Consider the following 21,041-nt stretch of genomic DNA (forward strand, 5'->3'; position numbering starts at 1 on the left):
TTTGGGGCCTTAAAAAGGTTTCTTTCATAAGATAACTTTTGCTGTATTTTTCCAAAAATCAATGCAGAAATCACTTTATTTCCCCCAAATTACGCTTTCTGTGTGTGATATTTTCCAGAAGTCACAAGGCACAGGCCCCTGTTGAGGGGAGGTAGAAACATCAGTGGACTCATAACAAAAGACATTTTGGTAACTTACACATTATCACCATCGTGTAACCGCTTGCACTTATAAGGTAAAATACAATAACATGACGTCATGATCGGTAAAATAGAGATACCCACTTGTGACGTCACATACCTGTTGCTAAGCTGCTTAGCAATCGGCGAAGGCGGAGATGATCAGTCTCTCCCCTGATATTTACTGATTTTGTTAAAATCTTCGATTACCACAATGAATATAAGGTTATTCTTGATATTTGTGGTAATGATGTGCGCCATGCACCAAGGGCCTACTGTATATCGGGGCCTTACGTGGTAAGTTTGGACCAGACATGATAAGATTGGATCGCATATGTTATTCTTTGACTTGACATTACGCAAAGATCTCGCGGAGCTCAAATCAACTTCAATAACCTTTTCAAGTTTACGATTGTGTTGCCATTGAATGCACAGAAATATTTACTCTTAACTTTATAATTTTAACTCTGTAGCGTGGAGCCCGAGCCAGGATATGCCAAAAGATTGTTTTATTATTTCACCGCAAGTGAAATTGAGAAAGTCTGTCCAACGGTTACCGCTCTGACAAGGGTAAGGATTACATTTGTTTATTATTAATGACTGTGTGTTATGAAACGTCAACAGTTTTTGTACTAATAATTAAGTAAGATTATACTTGTGATGATGCTTATCTGATTCTCCTTCTCACAAAGTTATTTTATTTATTATGTTTTACGCGTGTGCATTTCGTTTTGTGTGATTTAACCTGTGTGTATTTCGCAATTTTTATCAACCGCCGGCTATGCTTTAAATGCGTCCAGTTGGCGTAAAAACGTTTTTCTTCTCCTGTTTTGTTGGTACCTTAGGAATTTGCAGATCTGGAACATTGAATGTTTGTATTAGAATACAATTCCCTGAACAAATACTTATGATTTGATTTGTTTTAGCGATTTGGAAATGAGGTATTCTATAATCTGCTGTGTGTGCTTCTTACCCTGCTGTTGGGATATGCGTCTTTGGTCGGAAAAGTCGTCAAAGAGAAATGGTCAGCCGCCGTGTCAATGTTCCAGAAATGGAGAGCTCGTAAGTAACCAGCGAAGTTTAAAATATTAAATAAAGCAGCAGTTTTCAGTTCTAGTGTTCTGTTTACCTTTCAATTAGGACGTTTTCTATAATTAATGTACCTTTCTATTAACCTCGTGTTGTAAAACTACCTTAACGCGCCACCTTCCGGTTGATACACGTTTGCTACATGTAGCTTGGAACCCATTTCAGTATTGTACATTCCTGGGTTCTCAGACCAATGTTTTGATCAATATTACAGCAAATTGTTTGGTAACGTACGGTGTAATTGTGAAATTAACAGGCTTTAATTTCAAAGAAGCTCTTTGATAATCTTTAAAGTACGGGTAACACTTTCTATAAGCCTTGCAATTGGTCAGACTTGGGTGTCTGGAACCAGTCAAATGGCTATCTGTTAGTCCCGGTGTAGCATGGTATTGTGAAGCATGATGAAAGGAACAGCGGTTCATATTACCATTATAGTTATATGAACCGTCATTTATTGTAAAGTGAAGTGCCCCTGTCACACCCTAAATTGTTTTTCGTCAGACTTGATTTTTGTGATTTTCATATGCACTACATCAAACTGATGTAAACTAAAACACGTTTGGTTTAAAGAAAGTCAAATAAAAGAAATAAAAAAACTTCATTTCACCATTATGGTAAAGTAAAGGGCCCCTGCCCCACCCTAAATTGGTCTACCCTAGACTTTATTTTTATGATTTTCATATTCAGGACATCAAACTGTCAAAAAAGTCAAACAGAAAAAAGGTAAAACCCTGTATTTCTTGATTATGGTAAAGCGAAGCGGCCCTGACCTCCCTACCTTTCTCTACCCAAGACTAATCTTTTGTGATTTTCATATTCAGGACATCAAACTGATGTAAATTAAAACAGATTTGGTTTAAAAAAGTCAAATAGAAAAAAATGCTAGAACACTTCATTTCACAATTATGGTAAAGTGATGCGCCCCTGCCCCACCCTAAATTGTTCTTCCCCAGACTTAATTTTTGTCATTTTCAGATAAAATACATCAAACTGAAATAAAATGGAAATTGATGGTAGCCTTCATTTTACCATGGGGCGGTTCATATTACCATAATGGTAATTTGAACCGCGGTTCAATTTCACCATGACCTTCATATTACCATACCTACACCGTGTTCCGTTATGAGGAAATCTACGGATGCATAGAAAGTAATGTTTTGTGTGCCGAAAACTAAAACCCTTGATTTCGGAAAGTCGTAACATAAATATTTGTTTGTACAGGTCCTTCCCTCTGTCGTCACTGCGGTACTGCCCCGTGTCAGGTCAAAAGGAGATCCTTGTGGAAGCCCTCGGGTACTCGAAAGAAAGACAAGGCGAATTTCGCAAAGAGATCCAACGCCATGATGTTGTTTTACTATGGACTAGAGTTGTCCGTAGTACTGACCAAAGAGCTGCCATGGAATGACCTGTACTTGCAGAGGAAGTTGGTCCAGCATTTTGAGGAGAAGCATATGGTATTGTTCCCAGTATGCATCCAGCGTCAGATAAACTACTGGTACCCTGTCCCTGGTTAGGTAATGTACTCTGTCCCTCAGCTGGTACTATGTCCCTCGCTTGATTGGTGTTATATCCTTCTCTATGTACTCTGTACTATATTCCTCGCTCATAACACTGCCATTCACTAGGTACTATGTCCCTCGCTTGATTGGTGTTATGTCCTTCTCTATGTACTCTGTACTATATCCCTCGCTAATAACACTGTCATTCACTAGGTACTATGTCCCTCGCTAGGATGGTGTTATATCCCTCTCTATGTACTCTGTACTATATCCCTCGCTAATAACACTGTCATTCACTAGGTACTATGTCCCTCGCTAGGATGGTGTTATATCCCTCTCTATGTACTCTGTACTATATCCCTCGCTAATAACACTGTCATTCACTAGGTACTATGTCCCTCGCTAGGATGGTGTTATATCCCTCTCTATGTACTCTGTACTATATCCCTCGCTAATAACACTGTCATTCACTAGGTACTATGTCCCTCGCTAGGATGGTGTTATATCCCTCTCTATGTACTCTGTACTATATCCCTCGCTAATAACACTGTCATTCACTAGGTACTATGTCCCTCGCTAGGATGGTGTTATATCCCTCTCTATGTACTCTGTACTATATCCCTCGCTAATAACACTGTCATTCACTAGGTACTATGTCCCTCGCTAGGATGGTGTTATATCCCTCTCTATGTACTCTGTACTATATCCCTCGCTAATAACACTGTCATTCACTAGGTACTATGTCCCTCGCTAGGATGGTGTTATATCCCTCTCTATGTACTCTGTACTATATCCCTCGCTAATAACACTGTCATTCACTAGGTACTATGTCCCTCGCTAGTATGGTGTTATATCCCTCTCTATGTACTCTGTACTATATCCCTCGCTAATAACACTGTCATTCACTAGGTACTATGTCCCTCGCTAGGATGGTGTTATATCCCTCTCTATGTACTCTGTACTATATCCCTCGCTAATAACACTGTCATTCACTAGGTACTATGTCCCTCGCTAGGATGGTGTTATATCCCTCTCTATGTACTCTGTACTATATCCCTCGCTAATAACACTGTCATTCACTAGGTACTATGTCCCTCGCTAGGATGGTGTTATATCCCTCTCTATGTACTCTGTACTATATCCCTCGCTAATAACACTGTCATTCACTAGGTACTATGTCCCTCGCTAGGATGGTGTTATATCCCTCTCTATGTACTCTGTACTATATCCCTCGCTAATAACACTGTCATTCACTAGGTACTATGTCCCTCGCTAGGATGGTGTTATATCCCTCTCTATGTACTCTGTACTATATCCCTCGCTAATAACACTGTCATTCACTAGGTACTATGTCCCTCGCTAGGATGGTGTTATATCCCTCTCTATGTACTCTGTACTATATCCCTCGCTAATAACACTGTCATTCACTAGGTACTATGTCCCTCGCTAGGATGGTGTTATATCCCTCTCTATGTACTCTGTACTATATCCCTCGCTAATAACACTGTCATTCACTAGGTACTATGTCCCTCGCTAGGATGGTGTTATATCCCTCTCTATGTACTCTGTACTATATCCCTCGCTAATAACACTGTCATTCACTAGGTACTATGTCCCTCGCTAGGATGGTGTTATATCCCTCTCTATGTACTCTGTACTATATCCCTCGCTAATAACACTGTCATTCACTAGGTACTATGTCCCTCGCTAGGATGGTGTTATATCCCTCTCTATGTACTCTGTACTATATCCCTCGCTAATAACACTGTCATTCACTAGGTACTATGTCCCTCGCTAGGATGGTGTTATATCCCTCTCTATGTACTCTGTACTATATCCCTCGCTAATAACACTGTCATTCACTAGGTACTATGTCCCTCGCTAGGATGGTGTTATATCCCTCTCTATGTACTCTGTACTATATCCCTCGCTAATAACACTGTCATTCACTAGGTACTATGTCCCTCGCTAGGATGGTGTTATATCCCTCTCTATGTACTCTGTACTATATCCCTCGCTAATAACACTGTCATTCACTAGGTACTATGCCCCTCGCTAGGATGGTGTTATATCCCTCTCTATATACTCTGTACTATATCCCTCGCTAATAACACTGTCCCTCAGCTGGAACTATTTCCCTCGCTAGGATGGTGTTATATCCCTCTCTTTATACTCTGTACTATATCCCTCGCTAATAACACTGTCATTCACTAGGTACTGTGCCCCTCGCTAGGATGGTGTTATATCCCTCTCTATGTATTCTGTACTATATCCCTCGCTAATAACACTGTCATTCACTAGGTACTATATCCCTCTCTAGGATGGTGTTATATCCCTCTCTATATACTCTGTACTATATCCCTCGCTAATAACACCGTCATTCACTAGGTACTATGTCCCTCGCTAGGATGGTGTTATATCCTTCTCTATGTACTCTGTACTATATCCTTCGCTAATAACACTGTCATTCACTAAGTACTATGTCCCTCGCTAGGATGGTGGTATATCCCTCTCTATATACTCTGTACTATATCCCTCGCTAATAACACCGTCATTCACTAGGTACTATGTCCCTCTCTAGGATGGTGTTATATCCCTCTCTATGTCCTCTGTACTATATCCCTCGCTAATAACACTGTCAATCACTAGGTACTATGTCCCTCTCTAGGATGGTGTTATATCCCTCTCCATGTACTTTGTACTATATCCCTCGATAATAACACTGTCATTCACTAGGTACTATGTCCCTCGCTAGGACGGTGTTTTATCCCTCTCTATGTACTCTGTACTATATCCCTCGCTAATAACACTGTCATTCGATAGGTACTATGTCCCTCTCTAGGATGGTGTTATATCCCTCTCCATGTACTTTGTACTATATCCCTCGATAATAACACTGTCATTCACTAGGTACTATGTCCTCACTTGATTGGTGTTATATCCCTCTCTCTGTATTCTGTACTATATCCCTCGCTAATAACACTGTCATTCACTAGGTACTATGTCCCTCTCTAGGATGGTGTTATATCCCTCTCCATGTACTTTGTACTATATCCCTCGCTAATAACACTGTCATTCACTAGGTACTATGTACTCACTTGATTGGTGTTATATCCCTCTCCATGTACTTTGTACTATATACCTCGCTAATAACACTGTCACTCACTAGGTACTATGTCCTCACTTGATTGGGGTTGTATCCCTCTCTATGTACTCTGTACTATATCTCTCGCTAATAACACTGCCATTCACTAGGTACTATATCCCTCTCTAGAAGCACTGCCACTCACTAGGTATTATGTCCATTGCTAGGGAGGTACTCCCCCTCTCGAGGTACTATGTCCCTCACTGGGTTGGTACTATATCCTTCTCTAGGTAATAAGTACTTTGCTAGGTTGTGAAATTTCGTGTAGGTACACTTCCCTCACTAGGTAGGCTACCTTTCCTGGCTAGGTGCGTTCCTCCCGAAAATGATAATAATAAAAATGGAAAATATTGTTTTGATTTTAAATAATCAATATAATGAATATATTTCAATTAATTTTCCTTGATGTTCTTACTACAATCACGACAACAAATTCTGAAGTGGAAAACGGATAGATTGTGCATTAAGTTTACATAAAATCTTAAGCTTGTTATTTCTTTATGTCATTGCAGAATGTGGATGACAGTCGGTGATGGAATCGAAGTTTTGTGATTGACGTACCAGTCTCGTTTTGATTGTCTTAGTTTTGTTGGGGTCACGATCCGATCCGATCCGATCGGAATGGTGTTTGGCCAATGTTACATATATTGTACCTTATATTTGTTAAATTAAATTGTAACTCTGTGGATCTCAGCCTATAGTGGTCTCATGAAGAACTGAACCTATATCTGATGAATTGGCCATTTAGAATTTAGCTAGTGTTGACCAGCAGTGGTCCAATTTGTAAATGTCGATGGTGTTGAATTGTTTGATTGGTCAGTTGCTAATTAGACGGAATGTAGCTTTGGTCAGTTTGAAGTCGGTTCATCTTGAATGAAAGGATTTTCATGAAAAAGGTGTCTTGCATTTGTTGATCACGTACATGTCAGTTCTATCAATGTTGGTATCGACCTGCAATGGGCCACCGTCCATGTTTCCAGTTTTTGTTGTTTTGGTCATTTGGATATAGTTGATCTTTCGTTGTGAGCGATATTTGTGTTTTAGCGGACATTTGCCATATATATATGTGTATATTTTGGCCAGCAGTGGTTTCACGCTGATTGCGTCTTTTTTTCGGAAGGTTCTTACTTTCTTGGATCTTGACAGCTAGTAGTCCCTCGTAAATATCTAACAAGTGCTTGATATTTTCGCTAATCAAAATGGACTGATTCTTCAATGACCACTAATGGTCTGAGGTGTTGTCGTGGTCAGTTATAAATTCAGTCAAGCTGACCACCAGGTTCTGTAGAATTACCAACATGCAAAGTTCTGCTCGTTTTGTATTGGTCAGTTTTGTTCTAGCGAATTTTATGTAGTAACAATCACGTGATCAATGAAATATTCTAAAATTGATTTTCGTGTTCATGTTATATTTTTGTAACCGTCGTTGTAAACATGTCATAGATTCGTAAAAACGTATGAAATGTCATACATTGAAGTGAGACTGAACTTATGTACGAAACCGTTCTCAGACTCAATCATTGATTTGGTGATCAATCAAACTCTGTTACTCGCTTAAATAATGTGACACGCTCGAAGGTCAAATGTTAACATTGAAATGATATACAGATTTTTAAAACATAATAATTCCTCGAATTCATTGACAAAATTATTATTTCACATTTATCACCGGAACAAGATATTTGGCTTCGGCACAGAAATTGAGTTTGAGCATGAAAACGGTTTCACGATAACGGCCCCTTGATTTACGGACCTCCTCTAAATTCTTTAGGCATCATGGTATATTTTTTTATAAAGATGATTTATCTGTCTGTATCTCCGTATTTTGAAGTCCTCACTGATGTTCGGTACATATACATACATGCATATCATATAAAAAGAAAAAATCTCAATAACACGTCATTAGCACTTTCATCTCATGAAAGAGATTCTTCATGTTTATTCTACCACATAATTTCAGAAAAATGTACTTCCAAGATTTAAAACCCCCGATAAATGTAGAGAATAGAGACGAAAAGATATATATGAAATAAAATTCTCTTTAGGTAGATTCAATTTCGTTTAGCATTGAATAGTTTATTACAAAATGTAAAAAATATGATGTTTTTACATATGATAAAAAATATTTTTTATTATTACTGTTCGTTTATCTATATAAATAATAAAGATATATCAAAATCTATTGGAGTCGGAAATAAATTGCTGGGTGCTTTGACATATTTTAATGTTGTCTTCTAAAGATAAATTATTACTATAGTCTAGCGGGATGAATTCATTTAATTCACGGTACAATTTTATTCTTAGGTCCGCATAATTATTACAAACAAAGAAGAAGTGGTATGAATCATCAATGGGATGACCGCACTGACAGTGACGGTAGACAATTAAATTAGATTGGAATAGATCATCATCTAATTATAAAGTACTAGATCTATTTCTCAGTCTGGCTTGCAATATATTGGATAATTTGGAACTTTTGTCATTGTTCTAAGAGATTTTTTAAAGACTGGGTACGAAACACTGTTTCTAATTTCAAGATCTAGTTGGTTCCAAAATCGAGTCGTAGATGGGAAAAGTGATAAGTTGGTTAGTTGTAGTCGGAAATTTTGTATTGAGTAATTAATTACGTCATGGAGGTGATAATGGAGTTTTCTGAGACTAAAGGGTGCAGTAAAGAAGTTAGATAACCGGGTGTGAGTTTGGTAATAATTTGGAAGAATAGCTGTAGTTTCCTCCTAGAACGTCGATTTGATAGTGGTTCTAACCCACTTTCAGGATATAAAGAAATTCTACTAACATTAGAAGGTCATCCAGAGATTATTCGAGCAGACTCCAACTGAAGTTTTTTTGTCTGCGTCACCGAGAGAGCACCCGTCCCAAACCTCACAACAATATTCTAATAAGGGAAGAATGTATGATTTATAGATTTTGAATAAAGTTTGTCTATTTAACATATATTCAAGTTTACGAAGGATACTTACCTGCTTGGATACATATTTACATATTTTTTCTATATGTCTACTCCATTTACAATTAGCGTCCAAAATAGCTCCTAGGTGCTTATGATTATCTACAAAGTCAACATTCACATTATTGAATTTAATATCTATCACATGATCATGTTCAATGTTTGAAATGAGTAAAGCTTCCGCTTTTAGGGGATTACATTTTACATACCATTTTTCTGCCCACTTTTGAATTTTAGCTAGGTCGCTGTTAATTTTAGTTTCGATAGCCAAAAGAGATGGCTCAGAGCATAATAAAGACGTGTCGTCAGCAAACAATTTTGAAAGACTTTCGAGATGATCAGATATACCATTTATGAACATAAAAAGTAAAGGACCTAAAACTTAACCTTGTGGAACGCCTGCATTTGTAGCTTTAACGGAAGATTTACTATTTCCTACAAAGACCTGTTGTTTTCGGTTACTTACAAAGTTGTTTAACCAGACAAGTAGTTTCCCACGTATACCATGGTTTTCTAAATTCACATTCAGTCCCTTGTGCCACACACGATCGAACGCTTTAGAAATATTGCAAAAAACTAGACAGGATGATTGCATTTTTCAATATTTTCTCATAATGTATGGTACATTTCAATAATTTGATGAACAGTAGAATGGCCAGGCTAAAAACCAGATTGGTATTTATATATCAGTGAATTTTCAAGCAAATAGTTATGTAAGTATTTGACAGCCAAACGTTCGAAAAGTTTCCCGATAGTACTTCGTAGTACTATTGGTCTATAATTTGCAGAATCTATTTCATCACCTTTTTTAAATAATGGCATAACTAGAGCTTATTGCCCATGTTTTTGGAAAGATACCAGTTTCAAAAGAAGATCTAAATATTAGAGATAAAGGAAAGGCTATAGAGACCGCAGAATTTTTTAGCATATGATGACTAATTGTGTCGCTGCCTACAGCTTTGTTGATAGGTAAATATTTAAGAATGTCAGTAATGTCGTTTAATTAAGCATTGAACTGTTTTTGTATGGTATTTATGATCTATTTGAATGACACAGCTTAGCAAGCAAACAACATAATGCGCGCTAGCGCATTATGATTTGTTTGCTTTCAAAGCTGTGTCATTCAAATAGATCATAAATCTCATACAAAAACAGTTCAATACTTATATTTACGTTTTCTCTGCCTCTTATGTTCTTTTTTAACTTATAATTTATAATTAAAATTAAAAATGCCCGCCTTATCGACAGTCCATACAATTTCGTTCAATAGTTTGAACACCGTATTGTCGCGTGCTGATTGGCAAACAAAGTAGTACTTTGTCATTTTAACAAACACTTTAAATTTATTCCACAATTTTAGTATCAATATAATTGCCTATGATATGTCTATAGGGTGATTCAAGGTTATCAATAGAAATCTGAGCTGAAAGTTAGATTTGAAATTGTTTCGATTTTCCCCCGGAACAAATTTCGCGCATGGATAAATACAGTGAACACCGTGAATCCGACCTTGACCTCCACGAGGGAGTTATTTTTAGAAGTTCGTTCGAACTTTTCTCTTTGCTCATTTTGTGAAGAATCCAGGCGTGAATGTATTTGTTGATTGTATGGGAACCCGACAACAGTCGGTGGGTTCTATAACAGCATCGTTATTTGACATGTCGTCAGAAACTGATCATGAGGAACCGTGGATCCGAGACGCGTGAAACTGATAGCGTTTGAAGTGAGTGATCTTGCGACGGAGCACAGGTTCGTTACAAATGTCTGAAATGACAAATGTTTATGTGTTGTGAGTCATATCAGTAGGTCTGTAACATATGTGTTAGTAGGTCTATGGAATATGTGTATTTCAGACATTTGTAACGAACACCTGTTGATAAGTTCTGTGTAACAGACGATATTTCTGATGAATTGCATGAGCGTTAAATTTGTTTCCATTGCCGGCATTGGTGATTTCAACCGATGTGCATTTTGTACGAGATTGAGGACCTTGGTCTTGTTTTCGTTGTTATAAAAGTGTTTTTTGTTTTATTTTTTATTTTGCACATAAATTTACAAAGACATTATCAAATCTCACAATGTCCAGCGATATTTCAGCAGCCGTCATGTTTATTTACATTGGATATTGTAGTTCTGGTCAATGTTGTAATTAATACGCTAAGAATTGTGTCTCGTGCGGCATGGTAATTAAAGTCCCATCAACGACACAGCTTTCAAAGAGGCAATATAGTGACAATGCCATGCAAATGTAAATATTTGAAATTGTATGTCAGATATCGTAGGGTCCGTCCTTAGCTCTACGTCTGGTACGTCGATGTCAGTATCGGCAATAGAAGAGATAGAAACAAAGTAATCATTTAGGATATTAGCTTTACCTCCATTTGTCATTTCAAGATTTACTGCATCATCAATAAGGGGAGGTATAGTATTGGAGGTGTCAGAAGTTTTTAAAAGTCTGCGGACAGTTTTCCAAAAATGTCTAGGGTTCGAACCAGAATAACGATCTAAAATGCCATTTATGTCCTAAGGAAAATTTATTTAGGCGTTTTTTGAGATTGTTAACATGATTACGATGTTTTTCTAAAATTAGATAAATTAACTATAGAACGGTTAGACTTAAAAAACAAAAATAGTCGGTCTCTTTTCCTAATTTCTCGTCGTAATTCAGAATTGAACCAAGGCTTGTCAATAGATCGAATCGTTACAGTTTTTGTAGGTATGCACTCCCCAGCTATGTCCAGATGTCGTCCGGAGAGGAGTGCGCAGTCGAAAAGCAATCTAACCAGTCGGTACCGTCTAGTCTATTAATACAAAGGTCATAATTAGCCTCACTGTAACATCTTATTTTTCGTGCATACGTCCTCGGAATAACAGCCCCAACAGTCAGTTCTACAGTCGTCGCTTTATGTTAAGATATGTCGTCGTCAATGTCGATTACGTCAGCAAAGTTTGAAGTACACGTGTTCGAGAGTAAAATTGGGTCGAGTAGAGTAGAGATCGTACGTCTAATACGTGTCGGTTTGTCGATTTCAAGTACATAATTAGTCAGGTGAAACGAGTGGATAATGTCATAAATCACGTTAGTATTTTCTACAGATAGAAGATCAACATTTATATCACCAACAATTACAATATGTGGAGTTTCCTGGCTAGCGGATTCAATAGAAAGTCGAAAGTGATTCCAAAAGTTGTGTGTGATATTCGGGGGTCTATAGAGAGTGCACAAAAGGTATTTCTTATTTGGAAACTGGATCTCTGTCCAAATAATCTCACCAACCTGAAATTCTAGATCAGCTCTACGACGGCTGCACAAGAGACTGGATGCGTAAACAGCTATACTCCCTCCCTGAGTTCCCGATCCTTGCGGTATAACTCATAACCACGTGCACACCAAGAGTATATCAGCGGCTGCTATGGAAATATCAAGGTGAGTCTCGGTGACGCAAACAATATCATAATCTGACGCCACATTTTCTAAGTGTGGTAATTTATTTCTTGGGCTACGGATGTTTAAATGGAAGATAGATATATCGCTATTTTGATCTGGGGGCCTGGGTTAGTATGAACGTCATGACAGGATAGGAGGAGGAGTTGTAGCATCAAGAGGAAATTAGAGTTATGAGTTATGCCAGAAAGTAAGACATGGGTAACGAAAAGAAGTTTGGATATAATAAACATCACAGTCAGTAAAAATATTATACATATTAATGTGGATTTTTATTTTTTTTGAAATCGATAAAGCATGAGTACGCTGGTAGAAACACCCGATAGCCGCCCGATACTGAACTAAATAACTGCCCATGGTCATAAAACAATACATAAAACGTAGAGAGGCAGCCGGTTGCACTAACCATATTCCGTCTTTGCGTATTGCAGAGTTATCTTCTCTTGAGAACAGGTATTGATTCTTACGTCATTTGTTTGTGAAAGTAACGTCATCAATTTTTGAGAAAACGACGTAATTTTCTCACACCCACCAATGACGTAACAATCAATACCTGTTCTCAAGAGAAGATACCTCTGCAATACGCCAAGACGGAATAGTTAACATACAGTCTGGTTGAACGAGACTAGTATAAGAGTCAAAGCACTCTGGGTGACAGAGGTCATAGCAGGATAGGTCAAGGTTGAGAAGGAAGAGAAGGTAAAAAAAACCATGTAAACAAAACCCATGAGTTAGAAAATACAGGTTTTATCTACAGTTAAGTTTACCATAGTTTGTAATTTTAGTTAAATTATGCCATAATATTAAATCATTTTCAAAATGAGATGTGCAGATTCACAACAATTTGAAGCAGGTACGCTACATGAAATTATACAGGTGTACATGATATAGATAGGTACTTCTAATGAAATTTGGTTAAAAAAATAATATTCATTTTTTTTTAATTATAATCTTTATTAAATTAAATTTGAATCTTTGATAAACACTGGAAATTTACAGGTAAACTAGACTTGCACACAAGTAGGTATGTTTACATGAAACCAGATAATAATAATTAGGTATCAAGATCACGTGTTTGGAAGTATTCTCACAAAGTAGATTTCTACCCTGAAAAGAACGAGAGTTAATGTCGCCCCAAACAGACAAAAGAACAAGATTCAAACAAACTATTCAACCTAGTCTTTTACATCTCAAATACAGTAGTAATTGAAGTACCGCATTTAATTAAAATAGAATTGTGGACGCAAGATGGCGGCGTTACTATGTAACTACACTAGTACTACGGTAAATCTTTATAGGACATTTGTATTATGAAGGTGACGGAGTACATATCGTACTAGTCATCAAACGTCACGCATAAACAATTCACTGGCTGTGCTATATAAACCTTTCTCTTCTATATTATCCAATAGGATAAACACCACAAATTCTCAGCGACATAGGCACTGACCGATGTTTATTTACAATCGCCACGATTAATAAACACAATTACACAATAATATACATCTCACACACAAACACAAATTCTAACTTATTAATCTCAATATAATAAACACCCTTTAATAAAATACACGTGTGCTTCCTGTGGCCTGTGTTGCCTGAATGACACGTATAGGTAACAACCCAGCCCATTTGCACGTGCAAATACCAGCAATAGCGCCACCTATTGGCGTATCTCATACCAAAGAGAAAATAATTACATCCTTATTCCTACCGTCAACCGTATACAAAATATACTTACCAACCCAACGAAAAGGTTTAGAAATCAATGCATAACCTAAAGGAAAACAAGAAGTACAAAGTATGATGATTCAATTGTAACACGAATTAAAATGTTTTCAAGAATATTTTACATACTAACTTTAAATTCTTCCCGCAAGAACACGGTGGTCACCAACAGTGATGCACTATATCTAGGGTAAACGCATCACTAAAAACTAAATCTAAGTTAAACGTAGATCTGAAGATATTGTTTGAGGGGAAATCAAAGTCTATCGATCTGTACTACTTTATTTTCATAGATATCTAAACTCAGAGGATTGAATGTAAACAAATAACGTTTTGTACGTTACAATATGTATTGTACTTCTTTTAACCGTAGCCTATATATTACTGTATATATGTATACATTGTGTATAAATCTAGTGCGTATAATAAATGTACTGGTTACATGGTAAATCTAGGTACGGATGTCTTTCCGGACGAGAACGACGGAGTTTAATTTTCTATAAAATTCAGATTTAATTTGATTACGGACCGGATAAAGGTAGGTTGATTCATTGGAATCTGATATAACTTGTGGAATTTTAATTTATGACAATACACGTTTTTACTTATGTACATGCATTTTAACAATGACGTCACAGATATTGTCTTTGCACGTGCAGTACAACTATATCCTACATGATGACCTAACTGATGTATAGTTTGAGTGTATCCTACATGATGACCGTGCTATTCTATCAACAAACATGATCTCTCATTAATACTTTGCCTATCATACTCTCTAAATATTATCAAGCATGACATCTTTTCTAAGAGTTATTCGACCTAACTTGCTTCTTTTGTATTTTATTAGATTATCCACTCTTTACTTCTTGTATATTTATTATCCACTCTTTACTTCTTGTATATATATATTATCAACTCTTTACTTCTTGTATATAGATTATCCACTCTTTACTTTTTGTATATATAATATCCACTCTTTACTTTTTGTATAAAGATCATCCACTCTTATCTCTTGTATATATATCCACTCTTTACTTTTTGTATATATATTATCCACTCTTTACTTTTTGTATATATATTATCTAGTTTTACTTTATGTATATAGATTATCCACTCTTTACTTCTTGTATATAGATGATCCACTCTTTATTTCTTGTATATAGATTATCCACTCTTTGTATATAGATTATCCAGTTTTACTATATGTATAAAGATTATCCACTCTTTACTTCTTGTATATAGATTATCCACTCTTTACTTCTTGTATATAGATTATCCACTCTTTACTTAATGTATATAGATTATCCACTCTTTACTTTATCTATATAGATTATCCACTCTTTACTTCTTGTATATAGATTATCCACTCTTTACTTCTTGTATATAGATTATCCACTCTTTACTTCTTGTATATATATTATCCACTCTTTACTTCTTGTATATAGATTATCCACACTTTATTTCTTGTTTATAGAGTATCAACTCTTTACTTCTTTTATATAGATTATCCACCCTTTACTTCTTGTATATAGATTATCCAGTTTTACTTTATGTATATATATTATCCACTCTTACTTCTTCTATATATATTATCCACCCTTTACTTTTTGTATATAGATTTCCAGTTTTACTTTATGTATATACATTATCCACTCTTTACTTCTTGTAGATATATTATCCACTTTTTACTTATTGTATACAAATTATCCACTCTTTACTTATTGTATACAAATTATCCACTCTTTACTTATTGTATATAGATTACTGTCTCCACTCTTTATTTCCTGTATATAGATTATCCATTCTTTAAATTTTGTATATAGAGTATCCACTCTTACTTCTTATATATGTTATCCGCCCTTTCCTCTTGTATAAAAACTATTTTGCCTCACTTCTTGTATGAATAATATCACGCGTTACTATTTATATAAAGATTATCCAGAATAACTTCATGCATAAAAGGTATTCAGACTTTCTACTTCATAATAATAAACCAGGCTTAGTTCTTGTATACCGAATGTTCGGCCTTGTTAAAGGCTATCAAGTCTTACTATTTCTTTAAAGATTGTCCATCCTCTGGTATACATTCTGGTGTAACTTCCTGTAAAAAAATCAGCCTGTCTTACTCGTTGTATAAAAGTAAATTGTCGTACTTCTTGTATAAAGATTATCTAGACTAACAACTTGTTTAAAGATTATCTAGACTAACTACTTGTATAAAGATTATCTAGACTTACTACTTGTATAAAGATTATCTAGACTAACTACTTGTATAAAGATTATCTAGACTAACTACTTGTATAAAGATTATCTAGACTAACTACTTGTATAAAGATTATCTAGACTAACTACTTGTATAAAGATTATCTAGAATAACTACTTGTTTAAAGATTACCCATCCTAACGCCTGTATAAAACAACATCCAGAATTACTTGTTATAGTAATACAATTCAGCCTTACTTCCTGTATAAAATCTATCCAGCCTTCCTACTTGGTTAAATAATTATTCAGACTTACCCTTTGTGTAAAAACTGTCCAGCCTTACTTCTTTAATAAAAATATCAAACTTGCTACTTGGTTACAATTATTCAGACGTACTTTTTGTATAAAAATTATCCAGACTAACTTTTTGAATAAAATTATCCACCCTGCTACTTGTATAAAATGTATCCAGCTTGTATTTATAAAGGGTTGCCTAATATATGCCCTTTAAGTTACTTATCCAAGAGTGTCTATCTGTGTTAAGATTATCCAGATTAACTGATTTCTAATATTGTTCCGCCTGACTGACTCTATAATTGATTATATCCAGACTAACTTATTTTCGTCATACCACAGTATTTACTGTCTTAAAGATTATCGTTCTATCAAGCATAGCTTACTGTCAATGACTATCTGTACGAAAATATTGTCTAGATATGCAGCAGCCTTACTTGTTCTCTTAAGTCGTTATGTTCGAAATTTTCTAGCCTAATTAGCTCTCTGTTTCAACAAATATTAACTTTCTGAAAATAATCCATTCTTAACTGTCCCTCCTAACTTATATCCTATTGACTTAAAATTATCCAGCCTAGCTTACTGTCTAAAGAGTGTCTTATTACCTAGCTTATAATTTACTTTAACTGGGTCAACTTGCTGTCTTCATATTTTCTCGAACCTCAGACAGAGATACCTCACGTCATACAGTACCCCGTGCTAGATTTTTCTATCCTGTCCGGTCTGTCTGGTACTTTAACCTTTTGGTTTTACATGACTTTTCGCAAAAAAAATACACAGCAAATGTACACATTTTACGTGTACGTTTATTTTTTTCACAGCTCAAATTCCATCAGCTTTTGATTACAATTTGTTTAGAATATTTAATAGTCTTGTTATAGTCTTGACATAATTTATTCATACATGACCATTCATTAAAGAATTAATTGATAGTACCAATTAACCCTGATTTTCGAGACAAGAACGAGTTTTAACGCCCCTTTCAGCAACATAGTGCTTACTCACACCGCGTGCAGATTTATGACTAGTTACAGACAGAGACTGTTTAATTTTATTTAACATATATAGTATACTAACCTATCAAACCTCGGTGACTAAGAATATTTGAAATTCGACTCGATGTTTCAGGATCCAGAAACCGGAATGTAGGTGATAAATATCGATATTAAGACCATCTCAGTTTTCTTTAAAATATTACAGTGTTTTCATTTTTCCATTTTGTTTTTAAACTGATATCTTTATACATTTACATCGATATATCGTCAAATATATACTATGACTTTTATTGATTGTATAGCAATTGCCGAATAGTTTTGTTTCAAACTTTTCTCAATCAATTTTTTTTTTTTTTTTGGTGCTCTGACGGAAGGTAGAACTATCCGGAGAAAACACACGACAGGTGACAGGGTTAGAATCCGGCCATCTTGCTGAAGCAAACATTTAAGTTACGCACAAGAAAATATACATGTATCTACTTTAGTTTTGAATGGAAGAAAACGGTGTCATTGATTTAAAAATTATATTGTGAATAAATGTTTTACCAATCATCTACGAAACAGAAATGCTACATACGGGAGACCGGGGCAAGTTCGGCAACAAAAGATACTTGTGCTAATATTTACATCTTTGAGGATCTTAGCAGTTTAGTTGATTGGACATTCACACGAAAACATGACAAGGAAATAAAATTAGGCCAGGGCAAGTTCGGCCCCATGCAACGCACAAAAAGTCGTGAAATTGGCGGTAAAATCTGACGCTGCACGCTTTATGACGTCATGAACAAACTGATTGCAACGAGACTGTCTGTCCGAATTTACCCCAAGGCGGATTTCATTTTGGTCATCCGATCTGCCGACATGAAAAGTTAAATAAATCTTCAAATACGGAAGTGTTTTCCATAAGCAAATTAATGCCATACTACCCAGAACGATTTAGATAAAGATTGGCCGAACTTGCCCTGGTCTCTCAAATGTTTGCGTCGATCTTACAATCTCATAAGATCATCTGTTTTATTCTTATATCTCGACTTGCCGACTTACATTGCTCTGAATCTAAAAGTATCAGAGATTAACAAAAGCTACGCTATTGTTAAAATGAAAATAATACAAAACAAAAAATAAGTTGTGTTTTATCAAACTTTATTCTCCGTTATATAATAACAGATGCAAGTCAAAATTGTCAGTAAAATCATATTTCAAAACAGTATTCCGATCACAAGCGTTACATGGATAATGATGTCGGTGACATTTTTTATCTGTATATTATGTTATAAAAAACGATATAAAATAAAGATAACTTGAGTATTCAGACACGTTTGCTTTCCAAACAGATTTTCATCAGCAGATGTTTCATATGATCGAGATAAGATCATTGTGTTCGTTAAATGAAAAAGAAAATGCTTGGTAGTATTTTCAGATACATGGTTGACCCTATAAGCTAGGCCCCTTTGTAAAAGGTGTCGTCATTTACCCACAGTTGTGGTATATATCATTATTTGTAATACTTTTACCGGTGAAATATTGGTTTTAAAGTGTTGTACTCACTGCAGCAAGGAATGTCATTTTTTTCATTTTTTTTTCGTAAGTTTTTATTTCCCAGCACATACCTCACATATGAATGATTGCCAGGTTTGGGTCCCTGGGGTCAGTGTCCGTACAATAGGTTGTCCACTCGCAGGAGGAGATTCATTCAACGCTTTGATTAACTTCCATGACACAACACATATGCCTAATAGCCTGACAAACCGTGATATAATATATTCATTACCTAACACGCATACATACTATCTCTCATTTCCGTACACATATGCATACAACCACGACAGAACTTATAGATTATACTGATTTTCCTAACACACATATTCTCATGACATATATACATCTAATTCCTCTTGCATACTAACTACAATATCGTAAAAGCACATTTGATAACATATATTAACATAAATATGTATACCAAAAGTCGTAATACCAGGCCGAAGTAGTCGATAAGCGAGGTACATGTACCAACTTCTTGTAATATCCGTCTTTGCGTATTGCAGAGTTATATTCTCTTGAGAACAGGTATTGATTGTTACGTCATTTGTTTGTGAGAGTAACGTCATTTATTTTTGAAAAAAAAACGACATAATTTTCTCACACAAACCAATGACGTAACAATCAATACCTGTTCTCAAGAGAAGATAACTCTGCAAACGTAAAGACGGAATATATCAAGCTCGGCCTACCACAACGACCAAACATGGCTGCCTGACCGGTGTTCGGTGCAGCATTCCGATCACAAGCGTTACATGGATAATGATGTCGGTGACATTTTTTATCTGTATATTATGTTAAAAAAACGATATAAAATAAAGATAACTTTAGTATTCAGACACGTTTGCTTTCCAAACAAATTATCATCAGCAGATGATTCAGATGATCGAGATAAGATCATTTTGTTCGTTAAATAAAAAATAAAATGTTTGGTAGTATTTTCAGATACATGGTTGACCCTATAAGCTAGGCCCCTTTGTAAAAGGTGTCATCATTTACCCACAGTTGTGGTATATATCATTATTTGTAATACTTTTACCGGTGACATATAGGTTTTATCGTGTTGTTCACACTGCAGCAAGGAATGTCAAAATAATTTTCTTTTAGAAGTGAATAAAGATTTTTCTTATTTTAAAACGGAATAAAAATATAGAACGAATAAATCATTTAATACACTGTAATACACCAAATATTGGTTTTAAAGTGTTGTTCTCACTACAGCAAGGAATATCAAAATAATATTCTTTAAGAAGTGAATAAAGTTTTTTCTTATATAAAAACGGAATAAAAATATAGAACGAATAAATCATGTATTACACTGTAATAACCAATCGAAACGCTTGAAATGTGCGCGTTCGGCATCGTCCTTGATTGTGACGTCATATAAATTTAACGTCATTAACTGAGGTCCTGCCCCCAAATGTAAAGAGATGTTGACGTTTTTTAAGTGCTGTTCTTTGCAGAGTTATTTTTCTTCTTTTGTAAGCTTTAAAGTCAATAGACATTATTATATTTATTGGTTACCCGATAAATATCATTGATATCTTACAAAATATTCACACCAATAATATTACTATAATACTACGATGATACTATTTTGTATTTTATATTTTGCTACACTCAAGAAATATTAATGATTTTTAACAGTAAATCCTTAAATATCCTCTATACATGTATATATTCAGAATGTTTTAATGTAACAAATGTAAAACCACTTGTTTTAACAATGTCGTAATGAATTCACAAAAAAATGCAAACAAAAATCTTTTTTTTTTTGTATCAAAAAATGTCATTACAGTAGATATATTATAGATCTTATGATGAAAATGGTGAAATTTTCGTTCCGTATCCTTTTTACTTTGATAAAAATCTCCGAAGATGGGAGATTCTAAGATTCCTTGATACTGTTCAACACGGGTATTAAAAGGAATCAAATTATATAAAACGAACTTTA

The 21,041-nt window shown here is 35.3% G+C and overlaps 1 protein-coding gene across 2 annotated transcripts; it reads left to right on the forward strand.

Moving 5' to 3' along the window:
• The first annotated feature begins 319 nt into the window (after positions 1 to 319).
• On the forward strand, positions 320 to 6,767 carry LOC110441839. 2 transcript variants are annotated; one of them, XM_021485106.1, is made up of 5 exons: positions 320 to 476; positions 653 to 749; positions 1,106 to 1,241; positions 2,490 to 2,782; positions 6,425 to 6,767. In XM_021485106.1, exons 1-4 carry the CDS (start codon positions 394 to 396, stop codon positions 2,780 to 2,782), a joined length of 609 nt encoding a protein of 202 aa, XP_021340781.1. In that variant the 5' UTR covers positions 320 to 393; the 3' UTR covers positions 6,425 to 6,767. The 2 variants fall into 2 exon arrangements, with proteins under 2 accessions (XP_021340781.1, XP_021340782.1); XM_021485107.1 differs by having other exon boundaries at positions 2,490 to 2,722.
• Positions 6,768 to 21,041: the final 14,274 nt, after the last annotated feature.

This window comes from Mizuhopecten yessoensis, unplaced genomic scaffold (genome assembly GCF_002113885.1).
Source record: "Mizuhopecten yessoensis strain PY_sf001 unplaced genomic scaffold, ASM211388v2 scaffold716147, whole genome shotgun sequence".
In the NCBI taxonomy this organism is placed as follows: Eukaryota; Metazoa; Mollusca; class Bivalvia; order Pectinida; family Pectinidae; genus Mizuhopecten; species Mizuhopecten yessoensis.